The sequence below is a fragment of the Artibeus jamaicensis genome, unplaced genomic scaffold (assembly GCF_021234435.1).
Source record: "Artibeus jamaicensis isolate MK-2021 breed Jamaican fruit bat unplaced genomic scaffold, CSHL_Jam_final contig_3174, whole genome shotgun sequence".
Classification (NCBI taxonomy): domain Eukaryota; kingdom Metazoa; phylum Chordata; class Mammalia; order Chiroptera; family Phyllostomidae; genus Artibeus; species Artibeus jamaicensis.
In genome coordinates, this window is record NW_026521738.1 from 1,192,281 (window position 1) to 1,209,708 (window position 17,428).

Sequence of the window (17,428 nt, forward strand, 5' to 3'; positions counted from 1 at the left end):
ACATAGCTTCAATACCATCCTCCATTTATCATGTTCTTGCAACTCCCAGTTGCTCCCATTCATTTTTAAGACTTCAAGGTCTGGAACATAGGGTTTCTCTAAACCCTAAATCCCATAAAATCATAAAATATTTAAACATAATGAATCCAATAAGCTAGCTTCAAAACTCTCATTTTATTTTATCCCAGTGATCTTTATTCAACTCCTACTATCTAATCCTCTCAGGGCCAAGCAATGAATCTTCAAACTGATTCACATTTAAATACAGTAACTCACTCTGATCAAAATTACATGTTCTCATAGCTCTCTCAGTAACTCATACCCACTTCATGTATTCATCTTCATAAACAAACCTCTGTTCCTTTATTTTCTCCCTGACTAACAACTCTCCTGACTTCTTTTCTTTCTCTCTGGCTGAAACCAATAGTTGATCAACTCATCTCTCACTGATTCCCTTCCAATGCTATCTTTCCACTACACCCAAATTCCACAACCAAGGATCAATTCCATAATTCGTCTTCTCCATTCTTGAGTTTTAATACAGAAAAATCAGATATACAGGCTGATGACTTTATAAAATCATTTCTAGCCTCCGCTGCTTCTCAGAACTACCTGCCAATTCTTTTGCTCATTCTTAGTCGGTTCCTCTCCTGCTCACTGCAACGTAAGTTCTGAGCCTTCACCGAGCCACTCTCCTCTGAATACCTAGCCCCTCCACCAGCCCCCACCTCCCATAGCAGATAATCTTGCTTTCTGCCTCAAAACTGAGCTCTCAGTTTCCTCTCTACCAACTTACTTACATCTACTCTTATCCTCTTGTACTCAATTAATTTTTTCCCTTCAAACCACAGAAAGGAATATAGAAACAAACCGACTCTAATTTAGAATTCTCCATTTAATTCAGTTCTCAATACTATCATGAAGAAAGTGATGAAAAATCAAATGGTTCACCTAATAAAAGAGACCTGGGCAGTTATAAATACACTTAATCAAAAGTTAATATTATTGCAGGAGTTCAAAAATAAAAAATTAGCCATAGCAAGATATTTTTAACAAGCTAACCAATAAGGACACAGTATCTCCTTTTCTACATACCTGATAAATGTTTGAGAGTCTCTGGCACAATCTCAGGAGATACCCTCAACATTCTGAGATCTGAACTGTGATACTCCAACTCTCTGTTTGGCTCATGAGGAACAAATGAAGGCAATACAGATGCAAAAGACTGATTAATATCCATATCAGAATGACCAACCTAGGAAAAGAGATAAAAAATAAGGTTACTTTTTTTATCTGCTAAAATATAAGTACAAACCTCACTTTTATAAATACTAACCAGTTATACCAGTCCTTAAGATTATATTCTCAATCATCCTGAATTCATATCCAGGTCATATTTTGTTCGGTCAATTCCAAGATGACTCTATAAATTATTCTAAGGGTCTGGAAGTCTGCCCGTATAGAATATGACAGATAGGAAGCCGAGAAATGTTTTTTTTTAAAAATATTTTATTTATTTATTTTCAGAGAGAGGGGACGGGAAGGAGAAAGAGTGGGAGAGAAACAGCACCATGCGGCAGCCCCCCTACGTGTTCCCCACTGGGGACCTGCTCTGCAACCCAGGTATGTGCCCTGCCTGGGAATCGAACCGGTGACCCTTTGCTTCACAAGCCTGCGCTCAATCCACTGAGCTACACCAGCCAGGGCCTAGAAATGTTTTATTACTCAGAGTTTTCTCCTTATAATAGTATGATCACTGCAAAATTTGAACTATGGTACAAGGATTTTTAAAGAGGAAGAGCTGTGTTGTGGAAAGAAAAGAGGGAAGGAGAGAAGAAAAAACCGAAAATTTTCAAGAAATCCACAAATGTTTAGAAGAACAGTAAGAGCATCAAAAAATTGTATCTGTGATCAGTTACCTAAAAACAAAAATCTTCAAATTTCTTGAAACAAAAGTAGTTGGAAATATAAACTGAGAGTGAAGTAAAGGTTAAATGCTGATAAAGAAGTTCCTAAACTTTTACCAGATCCCAACATGTCCTTGCTAAAAACGGAATTAGTTCCCTGGCTGGTGAGGATCAGTGGATTGAGCATCAGTCTGCGAACCAAAAGGACACTGGTTCAATTCCCAGTCAGGATCCTAGCTGCGGGTGTGCAAGAGGCAACTCATCAATGACTCTTTCATATATTGATGTTTCTCTACCTTTCTTCTCCCTCTCTTCTCCTCTCTCTAAAAATAAATAAATAAAATAAAAATAAAATAAAAAAGGAACTAGTAACCATTATTGGTGATGTTAGTGCATAAACATATATGACTTTTCACCATATTAGGGTAAATAAAATTTGGAACGTGGTCAGAGTTAACTTCAGCATATTGCTATTAACTGAATATATTTTCATTTTTTTAAAATATTTTTCTTTATATGAAAAAGTTCATACAAGTTATAAAAGTAGCATCAAAAATATAGAAACTGGAGACTTCCGCCAAGATGGAGGTTTAGGTGGATGTGCCGTGCCTCCTCACACAACCAAGTTTAGGGACAACTAAATATTAGCATCAGAAAACACAACCAGAACACGGAAAACTGAACTTTTCGGAAGTCCGCTAACAACAAATTCTTCGGCCCGACCGGTAAGGGGCGAAACCGGCGTCGGGTGAGGAGTTACAAAGGAGGGCTCGATCGACCCGGGCGCGGAATCCAGACGCGTGAATCCAGTCGCACAGGTTCCAAACCCAGGATTGGACCTAGTGAGCGACCGAGCGGCCCACCGGGTGAGCGACTACGGAGGAGACAGTGGGGAGGCGGTGGCAGCGAGCTGACTGTGGTTGCCTGGTTGCACGCGGGTGAGGGAGTGAGCGGTTGGACCGGCGGCGGCGGTGGCGCCATTTCCCCGCTCTGACCACGCCCCCACATACAGCGTCACAACCCAGCGACCTGGGACTCCAAGGCGCCGCTCCTCCCACTTAAAGGGCCAGAACAGACCAAAAATGTCGCAGGGAGACCTCAAAGCCCCAGAGATAAATCTAAGTGACGAAGAAATAGCAAATCTCTCAGACGCACAGTTTAAAACACTGGTCATCAGCTTCCTCACAGATCTGGTGGACTATAGCCACAAATTAGAGAAACATATGAAGGCTAAATTAAGGGGAAATGAATGGAATTCCACAGGAAACCCATAGAGATGAAAAAAAAACTGGGACTCAAATCAATGGAGTGGACCAGAAGGAAGAAGAAAAAAATCATCAAACAGAAAGGAATGAAGAAATAAGAATTCAGAAAAATGAGGAGAAGCTTAGGAACCTCCAGGACATCTATAAACGCTCCAATATCCGAATTATAGGGGTACCAGAAGGGGGAAAGACACAACCACCAGTGGAAAAACTATTTGAACAAATAATAAAAGAAAATTTCCCCAATCTGGCAAAGGAAATAGACTTCCAAGAAATCCAAGAAGCCCAGAGAGTACCAAAAAAGTTGGACTCAAGAAGAAACACACCAAGGCATATCATAATTACATTAGCCAAAATTAAAATGAAGGAAAGAATCCTGGAAGCAGCAAGAGCTAAGGGGACAATCACCTACAAAGGAGTCCCCATCAGACTGTCAGCAGATTTCTCAAAAGAGACCTTACAGGCAAGAAGGGGCTGGAAAGAAATATTCCAAGTCATGAAATCTAAAGACCTACAACCAAGATTGCTCTACCCAGCAAAACTTTCATTTAGAACGGAAGGACAGATAAGGTGCTTCTCAGATAAGACCAAATTCAAGGAGTTCATCATCACCAAGCCCTTATTATATGAAATGTTAAAGGGACTTATCTAAGAAAAAGAAGTTAAAGAAACATGAACAGTGAAAGGACAACAAACTCACAGTTATTAACAACCACACCTAAAACGAAAGCAAACTAAAAGGACAGCTAGATCAGGAGTGGAAACATAGAAATGAAGATCTCAAGGAGGGTTAGCAACAGGGGAGTGGGAGGAGGAGAAGGGGGGAGAAGGTACAGAAAACAAGTAGCATAGACAGTAGATAGAAAATAGATGGGGGGGGCAAGAATAGTATGGGAAATATAGAACCTAAAGGACTTGAGACACATGGACATAAACTAAAGGGGGGTAATGGTGGGGTTGGGGGGGGCAGGGTGGAGGGGAATGAAGGGGGGAATAGAACAACTGTAACAGCATAATCAATTCAAAAAAAATAAATAAATTTATTTAAAAATATAGAAACTATGTTTAAAACTGATTAGATTTTGTTTCTCATTCTTATTGAAACTAAATTCAAAAACTTCTCTCTCGCCAAAATATTGCAAAATGTTGGCCTTGGTTTCAGTGAAAAATAGCCAAACAGGGAGACAGTTTATGGCATTGTGGTTAAGTACACAGATAAGGTTAGTTTTAAATCAGACTTCCCCTACCTACTACATGATAAGCAAGTTCCTTAACTCTGTTATCTATAAAAATGGGGATGGCAATAATTCCCAACAATTCTACCTAATAAGATTGACAAAAAGACTAAACAAACTGATGTTTATAAGTAAAACTTAGCACAGTATTTGAGCACAAAGTTATCACTTTCATCCCCACTGTTATTAGATTGAAAATTAAATTAAACAATGCCTATTTTAGAATGAATAAAATAAAACTAGCCTAACAGCTCTCCATATTAAAATCTTTTTTAAATCCAACACATTAAAAATAAGAGGAAAAGTTCATCATAATATCTTTGTTCATTTCCTCTTATCAGGTGCCTGAACCTAAAGGTCTAATAGTTGCAACTGTAACTAGTAGTTTTCCAATACCATGCTGATCTTATACCTGGGAAAACAGGAAAAGGAAAGTAACATTATGTATAGCACTAATATCTACACATAACACATAAAAATACATAGGGTATTAGTGTATACTATAAGGAAGTGGGACCCAGGTTAGAGCTGACAGTATCCGACAAAAGAGGAAGGGCAATGGGACCAGAGGGACATTAAAGCCAAGGAATCCAAAGACCCAGGAAAACGAATCCTTGTATAAAAGAAACATTGACATGGAATTTTTATTACCCCCTCAAGGTTATAATCTTTTGGTACACACACAGAAAATAATGATGATATAGAGGGTAAGGAAATGTAATTATACATAAACATGTTGCTCATGTGGGAAGGGAAGTAGTTAGTTCCCTTTGGGGATACTAACTAGTTTGGATAGTAACTACCTCAGTATCCTTCCTGGGTAAATACAGATTCTTAAAATTTTCAAGATACCTCTGAAATCAAATCTTTCAGGAGTGTCTAAAAAGAAATACTTGAATATTTCCAGGGCCTATTCCAAGGCCTGTACAGTGAAAGGCAGAGGGGGTAGAAAAAGCAGATACCAATGACTCCATGAACGAGGCTACACTTTTTAACTCTGCCACAAAGGATCTTTTTTTTTTCCAAAATTTTTTTTTTACTGATTTGAGAGAGAGAGAGAAAGAGAAGCATCGATTTGTTCTTCTACTTATTTATGCATTCATTGGTTGATTCTGGTACATGCCCTGGCCAGGAATCAAACCTACAACCTTGGTATACTGGGCTGATGTTCTAACCAACTGAGCTACCTGGCCAGGGCCTGTCCCAAAGGTGTTTGCTGGCACAACTTGGAAGAGTTAGGATGCCTCATGATGAAAGACCTAGGTGTGCCAAAGGATGGCTTTGTCCAAGATACCACTAAACTCACTAAGTCTTACAGTCTACAAAATACGAACATTTCTTTTATGCCAATCTCTAACAAATTAATAAACCATACTCCTGCATATCAGATAAAGATCAGATTACAAATCACAAGTTGGTATTAGAGACCATAAACAGGCACTTTTATCCCCATTTTTCAACTAAAATATTTCTTTCACTGCCCCATAAGAAATGTCAACTGGAAAAACTTACAGGCTCTTCAAAACTGCTCTCTTCCTTGGATGGTTGTTGTAAAGCAGATTCCCAGGGCAAGGAGCTGTCACAAATCTCTAGATCATCAAGCAAATTTTCTAAACATGTTACCTCAATGCACTCACCACTCAAGTCACCTTGGTCACACATCTGAGAAATAGCAAAAAAAAATAAAAACAAATAACAATGCCATTTCCTGAAACAATACTGCAAAAGATCATGTTTTCTCCAACTATCATCTTATTGTATCTCACCTCTCTTTGTAGCTCAGTAGATCTTTTACTGCATACAACAGCATTTTCATCTAGGCTACAGCATTCAGTCTCATCACCCAGAGTACTGTCAGACTCAGACTTCCCCTGCAGGCCTTCTACAAAATAGGAGTCATTTTGTATAATTGTATGTACTGTAAAACTGGACTTGGCTTCCATAGGCCGAGGAATTTCATCAGCTTTCAGCAATGTCTCCTGGCCAACTGCAATTAATGATGCATCATTGGTCATTGGTAAAGCACCTTGTGACTTTGCGTCATGTGCCACCAAGTTTGCTGAAAAGCTGCTTCCTACAGCTGCAGATGGACGTTCAATGACATGACTAGAATTTACATTCTTACCCAAAGTATAGTTTGAAGAATCTGCAACTTCTTCAAAGGTTTGCTGCTTTAAATCTTGCAAAAACAAAGAATCTGAAGCCGATACTTTCAGTGGGTAAGTAATGTTTGAAGATTCTGCCTTCTCTGCAACGGGAAGAAATGGTTCATTGTCTACACCACACTGAAATAGAGGGCTTTGTGTTTTGCAAAGACCAACAACCTGGCTGTGAGATTTTTCACTTAAAGGAGTAGAAGAGAGTGGCCTAATAAACATTTCCTGAGGAACACCGGGGAGTAATTTTGCATTGTTATGCCAGTACATGGAGCTAACATCATCATCATTTTTATGCAACAATGGTTTTGAAGCTGCTGGTTCAAACACCCCAGGAGTAGACTGACAGTGTGGATGACTAAATTTATCAAAGAAAGAGTTGGCATCATTGTAATTTAACAAGAAAAGATCTGAATTTTTTGGTTCACTACCTTGGCTATAATTTGTTAAAGATTTAGTGAAGTCAGTCTGGATTTCGTTTCCTGTATTCTCTTTCTTGGAAGGCTCAATAGAGGCAATAACTGCCTCAAAGGCTACATTTTCAGTAGCATTAACATTTTTCCCACCAAAAGCAGCACTTGCCTTTTGGTTTCGTTCCTCTTGAAAATACAGTTGTTCTGATGTCTCATCCAAGCTGGATGTAATAGTCTGAAGAGGACCACCAGAAGTCTCTACCTTAGAGATATCATTTTCCCTGGAGAATATATGTGTTTCTGAAACTTTTACAGAATCGTCAGGAACTACAACATTCTCAATATACTGTACTTCTGAAGAACTGGGACACAACTTCAAAAATACTAAAGTGCTGCTATTTTCCTTTAGTTCAAAACTTTGAGATAATTCTTTCCCCAGACCTTCTTCATTTCTTTCATAACCCTCCAAAGAAACCATATTTTGTTTTACCTCATTCTCAGCAGGAGCCCTTAAATAAACCCTCTCAAAATAATGACTATCAGACATCAAGGGAACACTTTTTCCTCTCCTTTCCAACAAGCAATGCAAGAAAGAATATGACATTTTATTATTACAATAAGAAGCAACTTCATGTGGAAAAGAAACATGATCCTTACTGACTGCACATGTTTCTGGATGGTGTGAAGCTCCCTGTTCGCTCCGTGGCATACATGAAAGGGGGGCACTAAAATTGCCAATTCCTTCAGAAATTTTATTTTTATCAATTGTGTCAGATGAATCTGAACAAGAATCATGGTCTTTACTGGTTAAATGTTTTTCTGACTGCTGTAAAGCTTCTTGTGTCCAATACTGCACATATAAACAAGAAGCATCAAAACGGTCTCTTTCTTTAGTAGTTACATATTCCTCCTCACTTGTATCAGATGAAGTTGAAAAAGAAAGTTGATCTTTATTAGCTAAAGTGGTTTCTGGCTCCTGTGTAACTTCTTGTGTCTTCCATGACATGTGTGAACAAAGAGCATCATAACTATCAGAGTCTTTGGGGGTTTTCAGTTCATCAGCTGCACCAGATGAAACAGTCTCTTCTTTGGTTCCTTGTTCAGGATATAAAAAAGAGCCCTGTGACTCAAGAGCTGTACTCCCTATAAGTGTGTGCTGAGGTATATTAAAATGACTATTAACTACGTCTGAAGCTACTTCTGAGGCTGCCTGGAATAAAGCCTCACTAACTTCCGACGGTCGAGAAAACCATTCTGTGTCTTCAGACTTACCAGGAATCACCCTGTAAATATACAGTTAAAAATAGAAAAAGTTACACATTTAAAACATTTTTTAAAATACCAACATAAAAAATACAAAATTGATATATTATTGATAAAGATTATTTGAAGTGTGTTCAAAAACAAAGTTCTAATTTCAAATTCCTTTAAAATAGTAATAACTGAACAAAGCAAATATTTTATAAACAGAAGGTGAACTACCATCCTGTGACCCTAATATATTCACAGGCCACTCTAAACCATTATTGCCAAAAATATGACTAATTTCATATTGGCAAAAAATTGTTCTTTGAATGGAAAATTCAAATTTTACTATTTAAAATGTTTGATTTATCACCTACTATAATTTAAAATTCATTTAACTAGTTCTTTTACTAGTTTATTATGCTCTTGAAAACCACTTAAGTGGTGTAAGAGTACTTCCCCCACCCCCTCAAAATACAACAGTAATCTAAACATCAGTTGGCTGTTGTGTACAAAACACTTTTCATTAAAGTAATTTTAAACTAATACATGTAAGGCCCTGGCTGGTATAGCTCAGTGGATTGAGCGCAGGCCTGGGAACCAAGCAACCACGGTTCGATTCCCAGTCAGGGCACATGCCTGGGTTGCAGGCCAGTTCCCAGCAGGGGACACACAAGAGGCAACCATACATTGATATTTCTCTCCCTCTCTCCTCCCCTTCTCCTGTAAAGATAGCTAAATAAAATCTTAAAAAAACAAATTTAAAGTAATACATGTAGAAGGGCAGAAATTTTTACTCAGTAAACATCTACAGGGTTTTTTTTTAAGATTTTTATTTATTTATCTTTAGAGGGGAAGGGAAGGAGAGAGGGAGAGAAACATCAATGTATGGTTGCCTTTCATGCGTCCCCTGCTGGGAGCTGGCCTGCAGGGAACTGGCCTGCAACCCTGGTATGTGCCCTGACTGGGAATCAAAGCACGATTGTCTGGTTCGCAGGCCCGTGCTCAATCCACTGAGCTACACCAGCCAGGGCCTATGGTTTTTAATTTAAGGTCTTTTTTTGTTCTAAAAGAGTAAAACTTATAATTCTTGGATAATTCCAGAGCTGTCTCCCATTATGACTATTCTAAAGAATATTAATTTAGAATAATTTTTAATTTAGACATGTCAGTTAGAGAAATCTTGTTACTTCATATTCACACCTATCAGATGAGGCTCATTCAATATCAGCTGACCAAAATGAAAGTGCCAAACAAGTGAAACAAATGATTTTTACACAATGAGGTTGGGTGATGGAAAGCATGAGGGGAAATGCATTAAAAAGAAAAACTCAGTGTGCTTTCTAAATTAAAATATGGCTGAAATGCTAGAATATATTAGAAATTATTTTTAAATACACTACAGTAGCCTGGTTCATCTTTACCCATACATATGTTACTATGACAAACTGCTATGCATCATGTCTTACTTAACTCAGGGTCTTGTTACTTTCCGAGTGTAAGCTGAGGCTACCTAACCCCTCCCCCAAACTCTGACCTTAGGCTAAAGTCATTAATATTAATAGTAACTAAGAACAAGAAAGAGTAGAAAGGTTACATGCACATAAAAACATAAATCATCCTACCTCAGAGGCGCAAAATCTAGTTCACTTTGGTGAAATAAGGAGTCAAGCCCAAACTCTCGGTCTTGTGTCAAACATGTCAGCAAAGGCAAATCAGGAGAAGCAAAGCTGTCCTGTATGACTGCAAAGTTTCAAATGTGAAAATGTTGGAAATACTAAAAATGAACTTTTTAGCTTACTCACATAATACTTTAAAGAACCTAAACATGCTGCCATCTGGAAGTTTCTACAAGCTTTACTATGGTAACATAACAGTGGCAGCAACTACCTGACAAGGTCTAAGCAACTAAACCTACATTTCACTTAATCCTCATGACAAGCTTGAAGGATGAGTATTATTATACCTATCTTATAGGTGGGAAAACATGATTACAAAATTTAAGGAATATAAAGTAATCTGCCCACATTCAAACAGTGGTAAGTGCTAGAGTGACATCTGATCCTAAACACTAATTTTTAGCAAGTGTTCTCAACCATCATGAATGTTTTCCTCCATTTTACATCAAAGTGTGGATCATGGGCTCCCTGGCATCTCTAAGACATTCTCAGGAGGTGCCTATGGTCAAAATTATTATCAAAATAATATTAAGATATCATTTGTCTTATTTACTCTCATTCTCTCACAAAAGTATAGTGGAATTTTCCAGAAGTGATATGTATGATATGGAATGTAGAAGCAGATATCAGAAACTACCTGTTTTCTATAAAGTCAGACATTACAGATCTTTAGAAGTAAAATAATGATACTCTTCTAAATATTTTGGTTTTGAAATATGGCTATTATTCTATAAAACTATGTCATTTATGTTAAATGCAATAAAGGTTATTTTTAATGAGTTCTTTTTTTAAATTGGTGAGTTTTTGTTTCTAATATGGAAAAATATCAATAACCTACATAAACAAAAGGTCTTTAGAGTCTTCAGTAACTTTAGTGAAGTAGTCCTACGACCAAAAAGTTTAAGAACTATTAATTTAAAAAGAAACAAAATTCTTGTGAATTCCTGAATGCCAGCTTAAATAATTCTTATTAGAATACCCTTGAATATATACAAAATAGGTATAAACTCCTTATTCCTTATAGCATTCACACAATTAAAATGCAAAAAATTAAATATTCATAGAAACAACTCTATACAACCAATAGTATCCTATTTAATATTCACTTATCTGGATGGGTTATATTTTGCTAAAACTAAATGGTTCTTTCAATATGCACATAATAATACTGTTGCTGTAGTTTACTTTCTTAATGTCAGAATGCCTACAAGAACTATATATCTTCCCTATCATAAATACCCCAGTCTTGTTTTAATTTTCTGTCTGTCCGCTTGCCACCTAGATTGAAAACTCCATGTGAACTTTATTCACAGCTGTATCTTCAGTGCCTAGCAAAATACCTGCTACACTTAGCAGGCATTCAAAATAAATGTATTATTTATTTACTGAATCAATTAATTAAAAAAGAGAAATTGTTACCACCAAGGACTAACTGGCATTTCCTCTTTGGCCTTGACTGTAGGACTCAGTCATAAACCTTTGTAACCTTGTTTTCATAATTTTGGTTAAGTCTTTCACCTTCTAAGAATCATTAAGTTTTTTTTTTTCCCCCCACAAAGACCCCACATTTCCTCACATTTGGACACTGCTGATAGTTTGGATCACTCTTTTTTTTTTGAGATATCCAACTGTTCTGGCACCAGTTTTCATGATGACACTTGCCAGTGGGGAGACTAATGTCCCACAATGACTGCAGTGTTCACACATAATGAAATAGCAATGATGAAATTTCTTTGTGGTCATTAAGATCTATGGATCTGCTCTAAAAATCAAAAATGTTCTGCTTCATCTGTAGTAAATGAGAAGACAGTTATAAACCTTTATGTTACAAAAAATTTTAGAAGCCAATCACAATCTCCTACCAAATACTGAAATTTTTTTTAGAGAATTCTATTTGACATTTTTGTGTATTTGCCTGTGTATTTGCCATGACACAGGCTCACTTTTTTTGTTCGTAGCCTTTGCACTAATAAATGGCTCTAGTAGTAAGTTCCTTCTTTATTTTTTAAAAGATTTTCTTTACTTGTAGAGAGAGTGGGAGGGAGGGAGGGAGAGAGGGAGAGAAACATCAGTGTGAGAGAGAATCATCGATCAGATACCTGCTGCATGTGTCGGGACCAGGGACTGAACCTGCAACCCAGACATGTGCCGTGACCAGAATCGAACAACAGTAACTTTTCCACTTTGTGGGACAACGTCCAACCAATTAAGCCACACTGGACAGGGTAAGTTCTTTCTTATATCAAGTCTAAAACAGCCTTTTAATAAGATATATACTCTCATTTTAACCTCTAGACTAGGAATTAGCAAATATTTTTGTGAAAGACCAAGCAGTAAATATTTTAGGCTTTGCTAGTCATATGTGGTTTCTTGTCACAAAAATTTTGTTTGTTTTTATAATCCTTTAAAAATGCAAAAACCATTCCTAGCTTGTAAAAAAAAAATCAGGCCTTGACCTGTGGCCTGTAGTTTGCACACTCCTGCTACAGACCAGTAAAGTAGTCATAGATGGCCTGTTATTTTCTGTTTACTGGATTGTCTTCCCCAAAGATGATAGCTTTCATTTACATATCCCTAGCACTGAACACACAATAGGCACTTAGATATTTGTTAAACAGATGAATGAATGAAATAAGTTGCTTCCTCTTTGGCATGACAGCTCTTTGAATACCTGATCATAGCAGTCTTCTCTTTCATCTACTATCACAGTCATCTCCTCCCACAAAAGAACACTAATGTTGTCAACATCTTTCTTAAAATGTGAAACTGCAGTTAAAATTGACTTTGATGATCCACATCACAGAATACATTGGCATTAATATTTAGAACAGCATTAGCCTATGTTTGAAAAGAACTTAATTCCTATTCCTGCTCCTCTAAAAACCTCTGACAAGACAACTTCACGACTAAACCCATTTCTCTGACAACAGCTAATTCCAAAAAAAAATCTGGTGGTAGTATCTTTCCGATTTTTGAAAAAAATCTGAAGGAAGGAAGAACAAAGTACTATTTGTCTGAACTATAATTAGGCATGAAAAAAAAATTAAATTACCATATCGGTTTAGCACTCATACATATCCACAAAGCATTCATATGGCACAAAGTAGTTAACAGTACAATTTATTCTATCTCCTACTTTGATGATTTGAGAGGAACTTGAAGATTACCTTTTGTAAAGAACTAATAAATCAGTTCCAAATACAGAAAAGGAAAGCAGTAAGAACTACCTCAGACAAGTCATTTAACCTCTTTATCTCAATTTTTGAGTCTGAAAACAGAGAATAACATATGCTGTAATCAATTCTAAGAATCTAATAAGGTAAGTATGAACATTTGTTTTTTGCTTGTATTTACTGAATAGTCAAAGTTTTATATATGGTTTACCCCAAGAAAAACTTCCGCAAATTCAGGACTGAGGAGGCATAACCACTAGAGAGGAAGTTACCAACTTTCTGCCTTCTGTGAGCAATAGTGTATGATAAAACGAGAGGCAACTGCACATTTAACATAACTACACCAGCTGGACTGTATGGAAACCAAAAATAGCTTAGTATCTTTGAGTAGGGCGCTACAGAGCTCCTCAGCTCAAGAAAGGACTTCATGGACATGGACAACAGTGTGGTTTGCAGGAATAGGGTGGGACAGTGTAAAGGAAATAAATGGTAATGGGAAAAAATACATTAAAAAATAAATTAAAAAAAAAAAAAGAAAGGATTTAAATGCAGGACTTGAAGTCCTCCAAAAGTAAGGATTTTAAAAGAAGTATTAATACTAGTTTTTTAAAAAAGAGGCATTACCTAGCAATGAAGAACAAAAGAGATCTCTGTTGGGTTCCTTTACTTGATTTTCTGATTGGGTCAATATACCTTCCTCCACAGAGGGGAAGTCTGTCATTTCTTTCCCTTCCTCTCTCACTTTAAACCTGGTCTGGGTTGTATCCGAGGTGTAGGAAGAGTCGATTTCTTGAGGAAGAAAATGCCAAGATTCTGTTTTCTAAAACAATAATTTTGAAAGAAAATATGCTAAGTTATTAACTGAATTAACATAAATATTAACATCCAGATTAAAATATCCACTCACACGTTTCCTACTGGATAACATTCTCATCAAAGTTTATAAAAAGGCTTTTCTTTTTGTTTTTCACAATATTAACTATATTTTATACCTCATACCTGTCTCTTAACAATTTTAATCTGCCAGTGATTCCTGCCAATTGGTTCTCATTAATGAATATAATTCTATAAAATGAATTCTTACAATTTCATTATAAAAATGCTGAAAAAACAATCCAAACCTAAAGCTACAATATTCTCTACATGTGACCACTTTATTGAACTTTTATTAGCTATACCGGTTTCCACTGACTCTTTGCTTCTCTCAATAATAGTATCATATCATCCATAAATGGATGTTGTGGATAATGGATAATGGATATCCATTCATTACTATTAATGGATAGTGATAGTTGTCTTTCAAATGTTTATCCTCTTACATCAGTGGCATGATTCACAGCAATACTTCAAAAAATAACTATGGGAAGAGTCAGTTTTTCCTACTTCTAATTCTCCACAGGAAGACATCTTATTAAAATGTTAATAAAAATAGTAAGGAATTTAAAAACTAGTAAAAATAACTAGAAAAATTAAATTTAAGCCCAAAATACAAACACAAGCCTAAGTGTTTCATTTTTAGTTCTAAAAAAAAACATAACATCACACTATCAAAATGCTATAAAACTTTCTAAACACTTCATCTCAACTTTTGTACTTATCTCTTGAAAAACCAGTAACAAGAAATTCATGGACTGGCACCAATCCTCAGACCATATTACGTAGCAATGTTAAATTAAAGTTGAATTAAATACTAATGATAACAAGTTTTATAGGGTTATTTTTCTTCTAAATTTGGTATTGGTTAATTAAGAATATTCTTTCTATGATGCCAGAAAAGCATTCTTTTATTTTCATATTGAATTAATTTGATTAGGAGTGAGCACTGAATTTGATCAAACTACATCATAGCTTTTTCCCCCCAATTAAATGTGATTAAGCATAGCAATAACTTTCGTTATATTGCAACATCTTTGCATTTCTTATTTGGCAGTGGCAGATCAGACTTTCAACCACATTTGCTAGCAGTCTTTAACATATTCTGTCATACAACAGTCATACTAGGATTCATTAACGAACATTTACAATTTGTGAACTTAAACTAATAATTTAAAAAGACCCGAAAAGTTCACCCTTTTCCCCCACTCCCTACCCCATCCACCCTGAAATCAATCTGTTCTCCATATCTAAGGCTTAGTTTTTTGTTTTGTTTTAGATTCCGCATATAAGCGAGACCATGCAGTATTTGTCTTTCCCTGTCCCACTTATTCCAGTTAGTACAATACCCTTAGTGCCCACCCATGTTGCCCCTAATGGCAAGATTTCATTCCTTTGATAGCTGAATAGCATTCTGTTGTATGTATATAACACATTTTCTTTATTCATTCATCTATCAATGAACACTTAGGATGTTTCCATATTTTGGCTATTAGGAATAATAAAATTCAGTGAACATGGAGTAGATATTCCATCATTTTTTGAGTGTTTTAATTTTCTATGGGTAAATACCCAGAAGAGGAATTGCTGCTTCATATGGTAATTGTTTTTAATTTCTTGAAGAACCTCCATACTGTTTTCCACAGTAACTGTATCAGTTTACATCCCACCAGCAGTGCAGTTCCTTTTCTCCACATCCTTACTAACACTTATTTTTTTAAAGATTTTATTTATTTATTTTTAGAGAGAGGGGAAGGGAGGGAGACAGGGAAAGAGACATCAATTTGTAATTGCCTCTCATGAATCTGCTACCGGGGACCTGGCCCACATGCCAGACGTGAGCCCTAGACTTAGAATCAAATCAGTGACCCTTTGGTTTACAGGTCGGTACTCAATCCACTGAGCCACATCAACCAGGGCTCTTTTCTTTTTCTCTCTCCTGTTTTTAGACTTTATTTATTGATCTTTAGAGGGGAAAGGAAGGAGAGATGGAGAGAAATATCGATGTATGGTTGCCTCTCATGTGTCCCCTGCTGGGAACTGGCCTACAACCCAGGCATGTGCCCTGACTGGGAATTGAACCGCCATTCTTTGGTTCGCAGGCCTGTGCTCAATTCACTGAGCTACACCAGCCAGGGCAGCTCTTTTCTTTTTGATAACAGCCATTCGAACAGCTGTGAAATTTTACCTCATTATGGTTTTAATTTGCATTTCCCTTATAATTAATGATATTGAGCATCTTTTCATGTACCTGTTGGCCACTTTTTAATTGTTTGTTTTTTGCTATTGAGTTGTGTAAGTTACTTATGTATTTTGGATATTAATCCATTTTCAGATATATGAATTGCAAATATTTCCCCCAATTCGGTAGGTGGCCTTTTCATTTTGTTGATGGTTTCCATTGCTGTACAGAAGCTTTTGAATTTGATGTAGTCCCATTTGTTTATTTTTGGGTTTTGCTGCTTTGCTTTTGGCATGAGATTCAAAAATTCACAGCTAATGCCTATGTCAAAGAGCTTACTGCCTATGTTTTCTTCTAGGAGTTTCAGGCATTATGTTCAAGTCTTTAATCCTTTTTGAGTTAATTTTTGTGTATGGTGTAAGATAATGGTCCAGTTTCATTCTTTTGACTATCGTTGTCCAGTTTTCCCAACATCATTTATTAAAGAGACTGTCCTTTCCCCACTGTGTATTCTTAGTTCCTTTGTTGTAAATTAATTGACCATATATACACAGGTTTACTGCTGGGCTCTCTATTCCATTCCATTAATCTATGAGGATGTCTTTATGTCAATACCATACTGGTTTGATTGCTGTAACTCTGTAATATATAGGTTGGCCAAGAAGTTCCTTTGGATTTTCTTTCCATAAGATGACTCTAATTGAACTCAGCTGTCTTTAACTCCATTCAAAACAATGTTAGACTGCATTGTGACAAAGGTCATATCAGATTTCATTAAAAAAAAAAAAAACAAACCTACCAAAACTGGTGAATTTCTGTGTAGCCATTTTAATATTTAAGATAGAAAATAAGCAACATTTTTAGCATATTACGCTTTATTATTTCAAGAAAGGTAAAAATGCAACTGAAACACACACACACACACACAAAATGTGTGCCATATATGGAGAAGGTACTGTGACTGATCTAAAGTGTCAAAAGCAATTTGCGAAGTTTTGTGCTACAGGTTTCTCGCTGGATGATGCTCCAAGGTTGGGTAGACCAAAAGAAGTTGAGAGCTATCAAATTGAGACATTAATTAAGAACAATCAACATTACACCACGCAGGAAATAGCTGACATACTCAAAATATCCAAATCAATAAAGTCACTGGTGAAAATGAAAATTGTGGGAAAAACCATATGAACTTTTTGACCAACCCAATAGTTTAAAATTAGGGGGTGTGATGCCTCCGCTTTTGTTCTTTCTCAAGATTGCTTTTGCTATACTGAGTCTTTTGTGGTTCCATACAAATCTGGGG

At 36.4% G+C, this 17,428-nt stretch overlaps 1 protein-coding gene across 1 annotated transcript in view; it reads right to left on the minus strand.

Moving 5' to 3' along the window:
- The window catches only part of ALMS1 (ALMS1 centrosome and basal body associated protein), a 212,170-nt gene that overhangs the window by 168,471 nt on the left and 26,271 nt on the right, over window positions 1–17,428 (minus strand). Inside the window, exons 4-9 of the mRNA XM_053663400.1 lie at window positions 13,698–13,893; window positions 9,847–9,964; window positions 6,533–8,259; window positions 6,174–6,289; window positions 5,920–6,069; window positions 1,096–1,255 (exon numbers count right to left, since the gene is read on the minus strand). Coding sequence (XP_053519375.1) covers window positions 1,096–1,255; window positions 5,920–6,069; window positions 6,174–6,289; window positions 6,533–8,259; window positions 9,847–9,964; window positions 13,698–13,893 — 2,467 coding nt within the window. The remainder of the gene's footprint in view (window positions 1–1,095; window positions 1,256–5,919; window positions 6,070–6,173; window positions 6,290–6,532; window positions 8,260–9,846; window positions 9,965–13,697; window positions 13,894–17,428) is intronic.